This window comes from Aspergillus neoniger, assembly GCF_003184625.1.
Source record: "Aspergillus neoniger CBS 115656 unplaced genomic scaffold BO87scaffold_27, whole genome shotgun sequence".
In the NCBI taxonomy this organism is placed as follows: Eukaryota; Fungi; Ascomycota; class Eurotiomycetes; order Eurotiales; family Aspergillaceae; genus Aspergillus; species Aspergillus neoniger.
In genome coordinates, this window is record NW_020291155.1 from 444,552 (window position 1) to 460,268 (window position 15,717).

At 50.4% G+C, this 15,717-nt stretch overlaps 7 protein-coding genes across 7 annotated transcripts; 4 read left to right on the top strand and 3 right to left on the bottom strand.

The window, feature by feature from the left end:
* The first annotated feature begins 47 nt into the window (after positions 1 to 47).
* On the top strand, positions 48 to 1,174 carry BO87DRAFT_364385 (Alb1 domain-containing protein). Its single transcript, XM_025621740.1, has 3 exons — positions 48 to 104; positions 179 to 471; positions 532 to 1,174. Exons 1-3 carry the CDS (start codon positions 89 to 91, stop codon positions 727 to 729), a joined length of 507 nt encoding a protein of 168 aa, XP_025477307.1. The 5' UTR covers positions 48 to 88; the 3' UTR covers positions 730 to 1,174.
* Positions 342 to 3,590, bottom strand: vp16 (tethering complex subunit VPS16). Its single transcript, XM_025621741.1, has 6 exons — positions 3,382 to 3,590; positions 3,220 to 3,326; positions 3,045 to 3,173; positions 2,407 to 2,995; positions 1,087 to 2,357; positions 342 to 1,030 (listed from the first exon to the last, which is right to left on the bottom strand). The coding sequence occupies exons 1-6, from the start codon at positions 3,524 to 3,526 to the stop codon at positions 782 to 784; spliced, it is 2,490 nt and encodes an 829-aa protein (XP_025477308.1). The 5' UTR covers positions 3,527 to 3,590; the 3' UTR covers positions 342 to 781.
* Positions 3,591 to 3,748: 158 nt separating this feature from the next.
* BO87DRAFT_364393 (uncharacterized protein) lies at positions 3,749 to 5,248 on the top strand. The gene is made up of 7 exons (XM_025621742.1): positions 3,749 to 3,922; positions 3,975 to 4,133; positions 4,187 to 4,336; positions 4,388 to 4,501; positions 4,553 to 4,714; positions 4,778 to 4,932; positions 4,990 to 5,248. Exons 1-7 carry the CDS (start codon positions 3,776 to 3,778, stop codon positions 5,204 to 5,206), a joined length of 1,104 nt encoding a protein of 367 aa, XP_025477309.1. The 5' UTR covers positions 3,749 to 3,775; the 3' UTR covers positions 5,207 to 5,248.
* Positions 5,249 to 5,461: 213 nt separating this feature from the next.
* On the bottom strand, positions 5,462 to 6,466 carry BO87DRAFT_441954 (uncharacterized protein; the record flags this gene model as incomplete). The annotated part of the gene is made up of 1 exon (XM_025628023.1): positions 5,462 to 6,466. Exon 1 carries the CDS (start codon positions 6,017 to 6,019, stop codon positions 5,462 to 5,464), a length of 558 nt encoding a protein of 185 aa, XP_025477310.1. The 5' UTR covers positions 6,020 to 6,466.
* On the bottom strand, positions 6,134 to 8,092 carry BO87DRAFT_364394 (bestrophin family protein). Its single transcript, XM_025621743.1, has 4 exons — positions 7,724 to 8,092; positions 7,517 to 7,658; positions 6,918 to 7,459; positions 6,134 to 6,858 (listed from the first exon to the last, which is right to left on the bottom strand). Exons 1-4 carry the CDS (start codon positions 7,852 to 7,854, stop codon positions 6,468 to 6,470), a joined length of 1,206 nt encoding a protein of 401 aa, XP_025477311.1. The 5' UTR covers positions 7,855 to 8,092; the 3' UTR covers positions 6,134 to 6,467.
* Positions 8,093 to 9,070: 978 nt separating this feature from the next.
* On the top strand, positions 9,071 to 12,766 carry BO87DRAFT_399286 (WD-repeat protein; the record flags this gene model as incomplete). Its single annotated transcript, XM_025625428.1, has 6 exons — positions 9,071 to 9,932; positions 9,990 to 12,113; positions 12,144 to 12,168; positions 12,205 to 12,569; positions 12,609 to 12,649; positions 12,683 to 12,766. 6 exons carry the CDS (start codon positions 9,071 to 9,073, stop codon positions 12,764 to 12,766), a joined length of 3,501 nt encoding a protein of 1,166 aa, XP_025477312.1.
* Positions 12,767 to 14,160: 1,394 nt separating this feature from the next.
* Positions 14,161 to 15,318, top strand: BO87DRAFT_121432 (uncharacterized protein). The gene is made up of 3 exons (XM_025617959.1): positions 14,161 to 14,445; positions 14,503 to 14,823; positions 14,890 to 15,318. Exons 1-3 carry the CDS (start codon positions 14,307 to 14,309, stop codon positions 15,276 to 15,278), a joined length of 849 nt encoding a protein of 282 aa, XP_025477313.1. The 5' UTR covers positions 14,161 to 14,306; the 3' UTR covers positions 15,279 to 15,318.
* The last annotated feature ends 399 nt before the right edge of the window (positions 15,319 to 15,717 follow it).

Here is a 15,717-nt window from a genome sequence, read left to right on the forward strand (position 1 = left end):
GTTTTATCGATAATGCCCGGCTCCACAACAAATTATTCACCTGCGGGCATGCAGGAAAATACCAATCTAAATTTCCCCTGCATCAATCATGGCGAAATCTAGGCGTGAGTACAGCTATCTTTACAGGATTATTACTTCAGAAATGCATGTTCAATGCTAACATAATGCCCCTGTCTAGCCCAGTCAAAACATTCCCGCGCTGCGAGGCGGGCAGCTTCCCCCAGTCTCGATGTCGACAAGTCAATCACATCTCTTCCGCGGGCCGAAGAAACTACAGTACAGCGGGATTCGATCCTATCGGAACGCGCTAATGCAGGCGTTTCGAAGAAATCGTCAAAAGGCAAAGCTAAAACTAGAGCGCAGCGCTTGAGACAACAAAAGGGTGTTGAAAGAGCAGAGGCCGTGATGGACCAGCTGGAGAAGAAGGTCGTTAAAAGTGAGGGCCGCGCCAAATCCGTCAAGGCTCGTAGGGTAAGGACGCCAGACTTTCCATTATGATTGGTCAATATCTCTGACGAAATGAGTGTCTAGGCTGAATGGGAGGATCTGAACCGTAAAACGAAGTCAATGTTCGAAGCCCTCAACGAGGCTGACGATAACATGGACGATGCTATGATGGACGATGCTGCGGCTTCCAAGCCAGCGAAACGTTCGAAGCCGGCCCCTGCCACTCAGGCTCCCGTTGTGGAGGAACACGAAGGCATTGACGTGGACGATGATATCACCTGATGCGTGGACGTCTATCTTGCCAAGGAAATACCGCCATGGTTGCGCCAGCTATCTACTTCCGCGGTCTAAGCTGGTTGATCATCCGTTCGATCTCAACGGCGGCTGGTCCTGAAGCCCTCGCCTGGAGGAGCTCAAGGGCGTTGACATTCTTTGCCCTGAAGGCTTCTTCGCCGGCTTTCGCAATCATGCCGCATTTCACCCACATTTCCATCTTGTCCTCAGCCGGCAAATTGGTGCATTTGGGAACAAATAACGAAGCGAGCTTTGTATTTCCAGCCCCCAAAACCTCGTTATAGAATGGCTGTTATTTATCCGTGAGCATGCGGGCGCATATGCTGGGGTTGTTGGCCGACTTACCTCCCACCCAATCGGGGATTTTTTGTTTTTCCCGATTTCTTCCAGCTCACCCCAGTCACGCTTAGCTACCAAGGCCCTTAATCTCAACCACCAGAAAGTTTTCTCTGGCATCCTGAACTCGCTCTGTATCTTCTGTGCTCTTTTTCCGTAGCCTGATCTTATCAGTCTGTAGATTGTCTCATTCAAGCTTAAGCCAAGGAACTCTGAACGATCCGCAAGGTCCTTGTCGAGGGCCTCCTGGACCTTCAGCAACTGGGATGCTTCGTTTAGTAGTTTCTGCTGTAACACCACAGAAGGATCTTTTGAGTCTGACAGTAGACGTGATGCGAGCTGGAGCTTTTCGGTCTTGCGCGGCAGGTCCGTTGCGTCCAACGCCTCGGAGAGAAGGACATTGGAGCCATCAATAGGCCGATCATCTTGGTAGAAGAGGTCTTTCAACAACTCGGTGTCCTGTCCTCTGGCAGTCATCTCCACAAGGGCAGACGCCATAGGGCGTGTGTTTATCGTTCTGAAGAAACTGGCAAGCGGTAGTTTAGTCTTAAGGTGCAGAAGGACGTAGTTCACTAGATCAACGTCTCCACTTTCGATGGCCTTATCCAAGGCAATCTCGTCTTCTTCCATGTCCAAGAGCAAGGGCACTTGCTTCCCAGCTCTTGGTTCGTGGTTCAGCAGCTGAGTCGCCAAGTGAGCACGTCCTTCATCGTAAGCTGTTTGCGCGATCAATTCAAAGGATATGCCTGGTTTGCCTTCCAGTCGCTGGACAATGAGCTTGCAGAGGGCATCATCGTCCACTGTGGATACTTTGACCTTCTGGCTTGCCCAATGAACGTATATCCTATCGGCAGGAAGCTCAAGGTATTCCGAAATGCGGATCGCAAGCAGGTATTCATGCCTGTTTACCAACCGCTCAATGAGCCTTTCAGGAGTGAGGCGCATGTATTGCTCATAGGAAAGCGGCAGTCCTATCTGGTAGTCTCGCACTGCTTTCAGCACTCGGAGTTTCTCAGTCATTTCGACAAATTCATCGCTGTTGTACAAGTCAAGAACAGACTTTCCGAACGACGCTGCCTTTAACAAGCGCTTCTGCCAATATGTGCCAAACTCATGACCAGCAGCTTTGACACAAGTGTCAACCGCCTCGGGCAAACTTGGCCGGATACGTTGGATGTTCTCGTCGGCTTTGGGCGACTTTTTCTCCAGAAGGTCTATAGAGTCCAGGAGGACTGAGGCGGGTGACGTAGATCCGAGCCGGAAGATCGCCTCGGTGACATCTTGCAGACCATCAGATGTTTGTTCCTAGACTAAACGAGGATTACTTACCAACAACTTTGTGCAGGAACTCGCAGGTGTCGTTGGTAATTAAACGCACACCGTCAAACTCAGGCACGACATGGACAGTGCCGTCATAGTAATATCTCGCCGCAACGCCATTAGGCCCGATGAGATGTACCTCGTCTTCCCATGCGATGACAACGGCATCATCTCCGCACCAGTCGACTGTCCGAGGAGTGACTCGCGATTCTGGGTCATATTCGCTGTACTTGCTTTGGAAGTCACTGCTGACTACCCATACCTTGCCCTCAGCGGTGATTAGAGCAACGAATCTTCCGGTTGGCGACACGCTTGCATGCTTGAACGGCCCATTTTGGAGGACTTTGTCTTCGGCTTCCGTGGGGTCGACCAAGTAGACTGTCTTGTCAACGGCAAGCAGGACTTCAACTGAGCGAGACAGCGTATAAGCCGGAGGTATCAGTGACCACGACGAGACTTCTCCTTCCGGACAAGAAGCCAGGAGCCTAGGTCGCGGCTCGTCGTAATTCGACACAGCAACCAGTTGGTTGTTAGAGAGCAGGGCAACAAAGCCCGAGGTCCAGAATCGGCAAGCCCTCACACCGTAGTCTTCAGCTCCCTAAGCGGATGTCAGTTTCAACAGAGCAGCATGTGGATAGGAGCGTTACATTTCCCAGAGAAAAGGAGGTAAAGTCGCCGTGGAGGCCAAAATAGCGTCTGACAGTGCCGTCTTCCGTGATCACCAGGAGTTCTTCCTTGTCGGACCAGCCGAGACCACGAATCGTGCCGTATTCCCACTACAGACGTTAGAACTTGCCTACGCGAAGTCTATAGCTGACTGACATTGATTCGATTGATGTGCTTCCCCGAGCATGAGTAAATGTCAATGCTCGACTTGGCGGTCTGAGCATCACGGAACCTGTACGGTTTGCCCTCATCGCGGTGCAGCGCTGGAAATATATCAGCACGTTTAAAACCAGATAATCTTGCAACTATTGCACATACCAATAGCCCCTCCGTAGGGAGCGCCAGCGATGATGTAGTTCTCTAGTTCGACATCATCGTCGAAGATGGCATCGTATATGGGGACCTTCCGGTAGAAGCTATCTCCTAGTCTCTCCCAATTGGCCAGAGGATTTGACGGCGCCATTGACACCGAGCAATGTCATGTATAGATGGGAAGCGATACAGATCCGATGGAGATAGTGCTGGGATAAGACCCTCCAGCCGGATGTTGTTGTCTATCGGGAAGCTCCTGGAGCTCCCATGCGGACGGGTCTCCGGCACTAACCGCATTGGGATATAGTGCCTGAGGTGGCTGGACCATGTATCGCGCGGGTAATTATTCATTGACTATCCCAGCTGCCACCATGACTGTCAATTGCACGAGAGTACTATCATGGAGGATGGCTCGGAAATCTCAAGTCTCGCTCCAGAATTATCTGATCTTGAAGTAGCTCTCTTTTTTTGTCTTGCGGCACACCAACACTGTCGCATTGACACAAATGACGCCAATATTCATGACGTCGCAAAGGAGCTCGCCCTGGTAATTCAAAATCCCGTGATATGATCTACGATTTTACTGATGCCTTGTTTAGATATGCACAAATACATTTGGTCTCTCTTATAGCATTCTTGATTGCTCTAGTGCTACATCTTTAGAAGATTTTCGTGCTGAGTTACTTCCTCCCGGTCTTTACAGGAGCAGTTATGCTCGGCCTTCGCGCTCACGAATGACCACTGAGTCCACTGAGTCGGTATGTCAATTTGACTGTTTTGGTCCACTTTATTGCTAGGTTAATAAGATAAGGCGGGTGCGATATCCTCATATCATGACCTTCGAGATCATAAAGGACGCCTCAAGTCAGCCCCTATCGAGCACAAGCAGGAAGTCGTCAATGTTGTCATAGCTAAGCACTTCAACCATGTGGACGACAATATCCAGCGCGAAGCTCTCGAGGTAAACACAATTACATCCAAAATAGAATGTGATAATGACTGGCCCATACAGTTAATGCACTCGAAGCAACTCACCACACCGGCAGGAATCTTGGAAGCCCCAACCTATTTTCTGTTCCTACCTCTTATAGTGCGCGATGAAACCCCATCATTAAACTCTCATCTAGTATGTCTGCCACCGGTATAATTCTATCACTCAGTGAACTGACCCACTTAGAACGACTACCTGTTCATCTCTCATTTTCACGACATAGAAGACGGCTACGTCTATCTCGAAGAAAACAATGACTGGCTATCCGATGGCCAAAGGTCCGCATCATCCGTTATCCACAAGCCAGAAGCTCAAACGAAGAAAGGACATCCTCATGTAGATATCACGGTTTGTCTCCCCTCCTACCTTGGTCATCGGACCAAATCCCACTAACAAGAACATAACAACCAGCTCCTTGAACAACTACAACACTTAAGCACCACGGTCAGCATGGGCGCCGAAATAGCCCGGTACCAACAAGACATAGTTGTGTTCCTTCGACTTAGTCGCGCAGTAGCTGGCGGGATATCCACACGGTCAAACCTCTATTTCAAGTCATTTTCAAAGTGAGATCATCCTATTCATTCCCTGCACGTCGAAGCAAAGCACTGATTACGACACAGACTTCTCGCCGTATTACACGGCATCGACTTCCTCACGCCCTCAATCGTAGCACTAGCAGCCAGAAAGGTCTTTCGACATCGGATCATGGTGGCCAAACCCGAAGAGGATAGAAGCCTACAATACGGGAGTGACTTGCACGCTGTGTCGCAGGTGCTTGAGTACGCGAATCCGGATTCAATATTGGACGGGGTGCTTACATTAGAAGCGCCGTTGTGATTGACACAATCATGTATAAACTTCAAAGCAATTCTACAAACCATCTCAGGCTACAGGCTAACAGTGATAGACTTCAGTAAGTAGAGTGATGACTATACTTGACGAATTAGATGAAGTACTATAAATGGGTATCTCGCAACACGACACGATCCAGCAAAGATCATTTCCCCAATAAGCGTCGAAGCCCTCCTCCTATAATCAATCATACAGCACCAATCTTCTTCTAAGTCCCCCAACCTGCACAGTAACAAAACACTACAACAACTTCTCCACCCCCTCAATAACATCCTTCAACAAATCAAAAACCCCATCAAGAATCGTCTCCAACAAGCCCGTAGCAAAGCTCAACACACACTCCAACGTATCCACCAACTGATCCAAAACATCAGTCAAAGTGCAAGAGCCATCATCATCCTCGTCGTCATCATCTCTCTTCACGCTGCCCTTCACCAGCACATTCCGGGGCGCCACTACCGCATCACTCGAGCAGTTACTCAACCGGCCGTAGATCTTCTCCTGGGAGGAGAGAAGCAGAGCCCTAACGCCTTCGATCCTCTCGACTGCAGCGGAGGAGGAGGTAGTGTTGGTGACGGTAATTGTGGTTCCGTTGGCGAGGGTGGTGGTTGTGGTGACGGCTGTTTGGGATTTGGAGGCGTGCACAGAGGAGAATTTTTCCAGGAGAGGGTGGACGCGGTGGACGGTTTGGTTGAGGCGGTTGAGGTTTTGGCAGTTTTGGAAGGTTGAGGTGAAGGCTGTTGTGAGGGGGAGGAGGAGGAAGGTGGTGAGGGTGAGGAGGAGGGGGAGGAGGTTCATTTTGATGTGAGTTTAAGATTAGTGGTTAGAGGTGGTTTGGGATTGTTTAGTTGATGTTGAATTTTTGTTGTTTGGTATTTGAGGGGTCTCGTGGTGGCTTTTATATGTATGGTTCATTTTCATGTTCATGATATTGAGGGTATGCACAGAAAGTGGAGCTATTTCGGAAAATACAAAAAAAGAAACTATAGACTTGATATGTCGACGATGTCGGATTGGTCCAGCAATGATCCATATTACTCGATGGAGATATCCCCTGACGATCGCAAGGATGAAAAATGTCCTCGTAGATAATCACTCGCATGCTTGACAGGCTGATAGGGCGTCGATCTCTTGTAACCGAGATGGTCTAAGGTGATAGTTCCCTGTTAGTGACGCTAGATCTGCTCGATCTCCACAACGCCCAGTTTCCGGGAACCATCACAATCAGAAATAGCTGGCTAGCTACTTATCGCCCGGATGGTCTCGCGCGATGCTTGAGGAACATATCAGGCGGCATGAATTTCTGCTCCTTAACCTCCTCTTCCACAACCAAACCGTTGCCGAGATGCTGATCGCCATTATCGGTCGCCGAGCCTGACTCGAGGGACGCCATCAGTCGGCGCCATTCGGCCAGTACGACTTCAATTTCGGTCTTGGCGTCGCCGACAATAGCATCCATCTTGATGTCATTGCGGTCGTACCCGAAGGGGTCTTCTAATTGCGAGCCGATGCCTTCGATGCCATACAGGGTGAAGATGACCAGGCTGACCATGGGAACGGTCCACCACCCCATATCGTCAACCATACCGAAGGGTAAGACGCAGCCAAAGAGAGCGAGAACTTGTTTTTGGTGGATCCTTTCACATGTGAGCTGGCGAGAAGAGGTAAAGGGGTGGTTCAAGATGAAGAGACTTACAAGTGCGCAACCGGAATAGGAGTCAGCTTGATGGTCTCCATTCTTCCATAGGCATCCATCAATGAATTCAACTGAGCCTGCATTTGACTTGCCCCGGGAGCGTTGAACCAGCCGCGCTCCACTCCCCTCTTGATAAACCCATCCACGAAGAAGGTTAGTTGAAACGGTAATCCCAGCCCCTCATCCTCGTGGCCCACCAGTCCAGCTGGAAGGAGACTTGCATAATCGGGGTTGAACGCTGCGACACCGTTCTCGGCTACATCATTTCCTAGAGCCCACGCCGCTCCCCATTCAGCGCGAAGATGGTTCTTGACTGCAAAGGGAATCGACATGAGGATTCGTATCGTCCGTTCGATGTCCTCTTTCTCCGCGGCAGTGGGAGGACCTGCGGTGCTGTATCCATTGGTGACGATAGTCCTGACCAGGTTGCGAATGCACGTATAGATTGTGTTCATTCCATTACGCCCATCCCAAAACCGGTTATAGGACGTCTGGTTCCGGAAAACGAGCATCAAACCCACGACTATAGACAAGGATGGGATCTACGGTTGCATGATCAGATCTGGAAGCGCGACAACATGCATGTGAGTAAGACCTACAATACTGCTTGGTAGCCCAACCGTATCAAAGACATAGATATCGAGATAGACCACAAAGGCTGTGAACGCGGCGTGTAGGAAGACGGGCAGCAGAATGGCCGCGTGGATAGCGCCTTTGATGAATCGGAACACCAGAGGCCATCTGATATGGCGCGTATTCAGCATAATGTTATAGTAAGAGTCAGATTTGTGAGCTATGTTGTTTACCTTCGGGGCTTGCTCCGACTCGTCAGGAGATGCGGATGGGTCCCTGCGCGATAGTGATGCGCATTGTTAAGGAACGTGGTGTTCTGCCGACTCAACGCCGGTGTCGGGGGTTGACTGAAATTCAATCGCATGTTTGCCTCCAATTCAATCTAACTGAGGGAGGAGAGACACAGAAATAGAAGAGGTGGTCTTTGTACACAGCGTGAAAGAATTTGCGTCTAGCGGTCAACAGCCCGTCCGCTTTGTCAAACTTGGGTTAGTTGCTTAGTCGAGGTGGAACGATAGGGCGAGTCGGCGTTGGTGAAAGGACTCTCCTGATTTAGTGCGCTTGTCCAGCGAGCCATATCATATGAGACTCTTGGGAATTGGTACGAGATAAGGAGTGGCATCATCGTGCAGAAATTAGGGACAACTCGCGGGGGATCAACCAGCCGCCGGATGTTGTGGTTGGTGAATCCATCTTCACGGGGCTGCCTCGCCCAGAACTCTATTTCCTCACAACACCTCCGCCAACCAGTTGACTTCCACGTACTTTGACCTGGTTTGGCCACGATGATATATCCAATTTGGATAGCAGGAGAAGTTGAAACCCAGATAGATCATAGAGGGCTGCGAATGCATCATGTGTTGTGGGTGATGATAAGAAGTGGATACATATTCCCTCGGATAACTTGGGATAGGTCAAGACTAGTACGTGAAAACCACAACTTCGAATCTCTTCAGTCCTAACTATATGATTCGAATCAGCCTACTCATAAGTAATTATGTTTCGGCGCCTTTGGAGTGGCACAGACATGGTTCTGTTGCAACTATCTACTAGCGGGAGCCGATCCTCTCGTTGCAGTTCGTCGGCTTGCCGCCTGGCAGCTAGCCAAAGGATCTGAGATGAAACCAAAGTCGCTCGCTATCCTTCAGCATATGCCTCACTCCTCTGAATGGCTGGTTGCTATCTGGAAAGCTGTCTAGCGGAGATCCAGGCGTGTTTGGCCTTCTCGCTCGCCCGCTCGCGCAAGCGACAGGGTCGGCTGCACGCCGAATACGATTATGATCCAAATAGTTCGTGCATTGTTCGTCTAATAGATTCTATGGGCTCTGTCGTTTATTGGTGCATGGACGCGCGCAAACCGCCATTGCGAGGCTGAACTGGACACTCTCTTTCCTCCCCGCACTTCAGAAGGAACTTCAGACCTCGCAGATTGTCGTAGCCGCCGAGAATTTGGGGGGTTTCTGCTATCTGATGGAAGAAGAGATATGGTGCCTAATATTCCAAGATTGCGGCTCCATAAAGAAGCATACACGGTCGCATTGATATGTCCCCTAGAGGTCGAACTAAGTGCAGCACGATATATGCTTGACGACGAGCATGCAGATCTTCCGAGAGACGAATATGACCCGAATACGTATGTACTGGGATCCTTGAGTGGGCACAATGTGGTGCTCGCATCACTCCCGAAGGGAGCACAAGGGACGGCTTCCACAGCAGCTGTCGCCATCCACCTTGCCCGCACTTTCCCAGCGATCGAGCTTCGTTTACTGGTGGGCGTTGGCGGAGGTATTCCCAGCAAAAACAACGATATACGTCTTGGGGATGTAGCTGTGAGTGCTCCAGATGGCATTCTGGGAGGAGTTGTTGAATATGATCTGGGGAAGGAAACCACCAGTGGGTTCAAAAGGAAGGGAATATCTTGTCCTCCTCCTACTGAGTGGAGAGGGGTGATGACCATGATGCAGTCAGATCACCGCGTCCGGTCGAATCGTATCGCAGAGTTCCTGTCGGATGTACTGCGCAATCACCCCGAATTGAGAGAATACCATCGGCCATCGTCGGAAACAGATACCCTGTTTACAGCGGACTATATCCACGCTCAAGCTGGAAGCAGCTGTGCTTCTTGTGACAAAGCCAGAGCCGTGCAACGGCGTCCCCGGGTGCCATCTGACGAGTCGCGAGTCTTTTATGGTATTATAGCATCGGGTAACCGCATGATAAGCGATGGCCGAAAGCGGGACGTGATGGCCACGGAATATGGTGGTGGTGGTGCAATATGCTGCGAGACGGGGGCTGCCGGGTTAATGGACCAGTTTCCATGCATTGTCTTTCGTGGCATTTCTCATTACTGTGACTCTCACCAAGACGATGGCTGGCATGCATATGCCGCAGGCGCGGCTGCAGCGCTAGCAAAGGAAGCTCTGGCGTACATGGAGCCTCTAGGTATGTGCCCAATAATTGCTCCTGCGTTGGTAATGAGATATAATAACATTATTATAGATACTCCACCGCGCGAAGAACATACATCAGAGTGGAAAGCCAACGTTCTCAAGCAGCTGTATACCTGCAACTACCGAGACGCTAAGGATAGGAACCCACAACGAGTTGAGGGGACTTGTCAATGGTTCATCCAACACCACCTCTTCGAAAATTGGAGAGAAGATCATGGGTCGAGCCTTCTCTGGGTTTCAGCCGATCCTGGCTGTGGAAAATCTGTCCTGGCCAGATATCTTTTAGATGAAGTTCTGCTTAGTTCAGAGACAAGTGTGGTCTGCTACTTCTTCTTCAAGGAGGATTTCGAGGATCGGAAATCCCTTGTGGATGCTTTATGCTGCATTCTCCATCAGATCTTCGAGCAAAAACCGCGCCTGCTTTCCGACCGTCTCCGATCCAGGTTCGAAAGTGAGACTGGTCACATATATCAATCGGTCTGGAGCTTGTGGTCTATTCTTTGCGATCTGGCGGGGGAGCTTCCAGCTGGGCAAGTGATTTGTGTTCTGGATGCCGTGGATGAATGTGGGTGCGACGGACAATCACAACTGGCTGAGTGTTTGACCAACCTCTACCAAAACACAACGGCGTCTTCAAAATTAATATTTCTCGTCACCAGTCGACCATATAGCGCTATTCAGAGAGGGTTTCAGTCTCTAGAGAATAACTTCCCAGCCATTCACCTACGTGGAGAAGATAACGATGAGGTACAGAAAATAGCGGGAGAGATCAATATGGTCATAGAGCATCGAGTAGAGGAGCTTGCAGGCAGGCTACAGCTTCTGGCAGACGAGCGCAATCTTCTTCTCTCTGAGCTGACCTCCGTTCAAAATCGAACATATCTGTGGATCGATCACATCATGAGTACCTTAGACGATATATTGACGGTCACTCCTACTAGTATACATGCAGCGATTAGAAGACTACCGCGAACCCTGGACGAAGCTTACAACCAGATACTACGCCGCACTCCAGACCCCGATCGGGCGATGAAAATCTTACATATTGTCGTTGCCGCAAATACACCTCTGACGGTGGCGGATATGGCTACTGCAGTGGCTGTATTAGACCGGAAATCACCCGAAGACCAGCTTGAGATCGAACCAGAGCATCGAAAAAAGCGGTCAATCCGGGAAATATGTGGTCTTTTCATCACTATCATCGACTCAAGAATAAACCTCCTACACGAAACCGCAAGAGATTTTCTGGTGTATAGGGAAGGTAAAAGTGAGCCAATTCCAGACCTTACGTGGAAAGCTTCGTTGAATCCGCATGATTCAGAATGGACATTGGCGAAGGCTTGTGTGGGCTTTCTACATTCTATGGATCCAAAGATGGCCTCAAAAGACCAAAGGGACCTTGTAGTGGAGTTCAATCGGACTCCCTTCCTCGAATATGCCGTCAAAAATTGGAGCAAGCATGTCTTATCCTCTGGTATCGAAGAGGACCAATCGACACATTCACAAATAATGGACATCATTCGCCGCGGTGAAGCCTTCTGTCTTTGGTTCAATAACGATACAGCGGCTATACATCAGCTCACTCCCTCAACCACTCTGATGCGAGCATCATGGCTGGGATTACGTCGCACAGTTCAAACGCTACTACAAGACAAAGATATCGATTTGAATTATAGGAGCACCTATGGTCGTTCGGCCTTATCACTCGCAGCAGAGTATGGGACATTTGACGTGCTAGAACTCCTGCTCAGACAGTCTTGGTCTTTCCCCTTCTTATTCCGAACAACGCGGTGGATTGATGTGAATGAAGTGGACAATAGCGGGCTATCGCCACTCGCACATGCAGCATATCATGGTAACGAGAGTATTGTCAGCCTCCTGCTCAGCAAGCGAGGGATTCGCCCCGACATGCGGACCTTTAGTGGAAGAAAAACGCCCTTCGGGTATGCAGCGGGACGTGGCCATCTCAATATCACCAAGATGCTTCTTGCTACCGGCAAGGTTGATCCAGATGCCGTGGATTATGCTGGGCTTACACCCATTGTCTATGCAGCAGATGCTCAGCACGACGATGTTGTCACTTTCTTACTGAACACCGGGAGAGTTGATCCCAATCGAAAAGGTATTAGAGGTATGACTGTACTCTCACGAGCAGCACACCGTGGCCACGGAAGTATTGTTCGGATACTGCTCGACTTTGGAGTCAAAGACCTCAACTCTAGGGACAAGTATGGACGCACTCCACTACTGCATGCTGCACTCAGGGGGCATGAGAATATTGTCAAGTCACTCCTGAGTACCGGGATACCTGACCCGAACTGTCGGGATGCCGGTGGTAAGACGCCGCTCGCGCAGGCCTCATATTATGGCCATGATGAGATTGTCGGGCTACTACTTGAGAACGATGAGGTCAATCCTGATATACAGGACGACCATGGCAGGACACCACTGGCTCTTGCCTGCCAGGGAGGCCATGAAAGCATCGTTGCACTACTGCTCAAGACCGGCAGAGTGAACCCAAATTCAGAGGACCACTATGGCACAAAACTGCTTACACCTGCCACGGAGTGTGGAAACGAGGGCATCATTAAACTCATTTCGGATGCCATAAACAGTCGGGACAGTGAAAGTAGTCCGAATACCTCTTCTAGATCTTCACTGCAACTAGACGCAGCGCCTGAATTCCAGCCAGCGATTGACGCGTCCATGGTAGAAGCCAAGCGAAACCATCAGATTTCCTAGATATGGCCAAGAAATATTCTATATCTGAGATGGCCGCAGAACCAAACAGTCATTCCATACAAGGGTAGCTGGCTGTCCCGGTGACATCCACCTCAGTTAGCAGCACCGTTGGGGATTGTCCACCTAAATCCGAAATACAATTACCTACATTACTGGCGACGCAGCACTCAAGGTCTTGGATATGATACTGTAGTGACTGAGATCTCAGGCTGCCTAAGCCTGTTTGCAAGAGACACTCCCATTTTAGGCCCGATTGAATGACGAACGTCTACACGGAGGTGCATACTGTTACGAGCTAGACCATTCTGCCAACCCTGCTAGCGATGCAAGCCACTCACAACTGTACACTCCACTGGACGGGCCGGTGTAGATCTGACAGCCGCTTACGTCTCCAGCCTTCCAAGGATTCACCCGGTGTTGCCAGCAAAGCAATTTCAGGAACAGGACAAAGAGCTCTTCGACATCCCGTCCAAACTAGACCGAAATGCTAAAGTAGGAATATCGTCGACGTGCACAGCACTATGGGGAGCTTGATTCACGCAGATTGCATCATGCATTGTGAGACCTTGGCAAACGAATAGTATCAAAACGGCAGTGATATGCTTCCGCCCACGGAACAGATTGTCATTATCTGGATCGGGTCAATCCGTGATGTAAGCCGGCAGGAGTCCGAACTATAGGATTCTCTATCGCTACACCCGCCGTATACGAGACCGCGCCACCAGATATCTCTGGAATACACGACTCCTCTGTACTCTAGAGGTACTACAGTGCAGTAGGCTAGTGCGGATACTAAAATAATCCTAAAGAATAAGGTGTGCAGCTCAATCTGGCATGCCAGATGGAGGGGGAAGACCGATCCCCATTCGATCGGAGGCACCATCTGGGCCCGCAGCAAGTGGATTCGTGTGAGTGGGTCTTGCTCTCCCTTGATCCCCGCAATTCACATCTGCAGCCAATAACTATCATGCATGCAGGCTTGGCCGACGACATCAACACACTGGCTGAGGTCATCATCCGCGGTGAATTGCTGACTCATCTTCACTGATGCACATCTCCAACGACCCCAGACTTGGCCAGAAGGCAGTAACTGGCTGGACACACTGGTGGGAGACAAAAATAGACGGCTTCTTAATCTGGCCTTACACGAAGATGCGGAGCCACTCACCACTTAATGTCCCGCCTAGGAACGATCGACATCCGTGGGAGCTATTCCCTGCCGCTTTCGATGCTGCTAAACAGAGGACAATGACAAAGACCATATTCATCGCTGCTTTAGGGCTGAGAAACATGAGCACATCTCAACGTCATCCTACCAGCCCGCCATTGTGAGGGAGGTGAACTCAATCAACCATTCATTCAACCGCCATCAAGTCACTTTGCCGGACCAGGGCACGTCCCGGAGGGAATGCGACCACTCGACGTATCCCTACGTCATGGCCAGACGTCCATTCACTCACCACTCCTTATTTAAACCTGGCTGGTCTCCAAGAATTCTCAATTCTCATCATCAACACAATAACTGACTCAGCATATCTGATGGTTTACAACTATCACAATTCAAATTCTCTATCTACTATCCTATCTTCAATTTCTAAACCAAACACACATACAACTGCCCATCATGTCCGGACTTATGCACAAGGTTAAGGATGCCATGACTGGCCACCACAAGGAATCCAGCAACACCTCTTCCTCCAATGCTGGTCCCCACTCCTCCAACATGACCAACAAGATGGACCCCCGCGTCGACAGCGACCGCGGTAAGCTTTATCCCCCTCCAATCGTCCCCTCCAATACGATACTAACATACTCCCCAGACAACCGCGCCCGCCACGAAGCCATGGGCGGCGCTCACGGCCCCCACGACTCCAGCATGGCCAACAAAATGGACCCCCGCGTCGACAGTGACCGTGACAACCGTGCCAACCCCACCGGCGGTATGGGCGGCTCCGGTGCCGGCTACTCCTCCGGTGGCTACTCTTCGGGTCCTCACGAGACCGGTATGGCCAACAAGATGGACCCCCGTGTCGACAGTGACCGCGACAACCGTGCCCGTCACCAGGCCATGGGCGGTGCTCACGGCCCTCACGACTCCAGCATGGCTAACAAGATGGACCCCCGCGTTGACAGTGACAGAGGTACATACATACCCCCTTACCCATCATCCATCATACCATCAAACACAATACTAACATCCAACTCAGACAACCGTGCCGCTGGCGGCTACTCCGGCACCCACACCACCGGCGCAGGCTACGGCGGCGCAGGTACTGGTGCAGGCTACGGCGGCGCAGGAACTGGTGCCGGCTACGGCGGCAGCGGCGTGAACGACTACACCACCAGCAGCGGCTACGGTGGCAGCAGCAACGCAGGCCCTCACGGCTCCAACATGGCCAACAAGATGGATCCCCGCGTTGACTCAGACATGGACAACCGCGCCCGCCACCAGGGTATGGCCAGCAGCAGCTACAACACTACCGGCCAGAGCACCACCGCCGGCCCTCACAGCTCCAACATGGCTAACAAGCTCGACCCCCGCGTCGACTCGGACCTCGATAACCGCGGGACCCTTGGCACCCAGCGGGGGTTTTGAGGGCTTGGTTGAACTAAGGGATGATGTTTATTAGAGCAGCAGCAGCAGCAGAACATATTGCTTGCTTTGTTGATTATGATTATCCATGATGACTATATGTGGGGCCAGGAAACACAAGAGACTGGGCCTGAGATGATATGAGATGATTGATTGATACCAGCGAATTGTCTATTTTCTTTTTCTGTTTTTCTTTATGTGACTTAATGAACTGGGTGTGTACTATTATCAGATTGATGAAGTGAGAAAGGTAATTAATCAATCCAATCCACCATTGATATGAAAAAAAAAAAAAAAAAAAAAAAAAAACAAAAATCCGGAATTGTAATGCCTTTGCTTCCATCTATTAACTAGCAAGCCAAGCCACATAAGCCACTAGTAAGTAGTGATTGAACTACGTAGTAAGTACCTGGATGCTTAACTGAATCATGCAACTCATTTA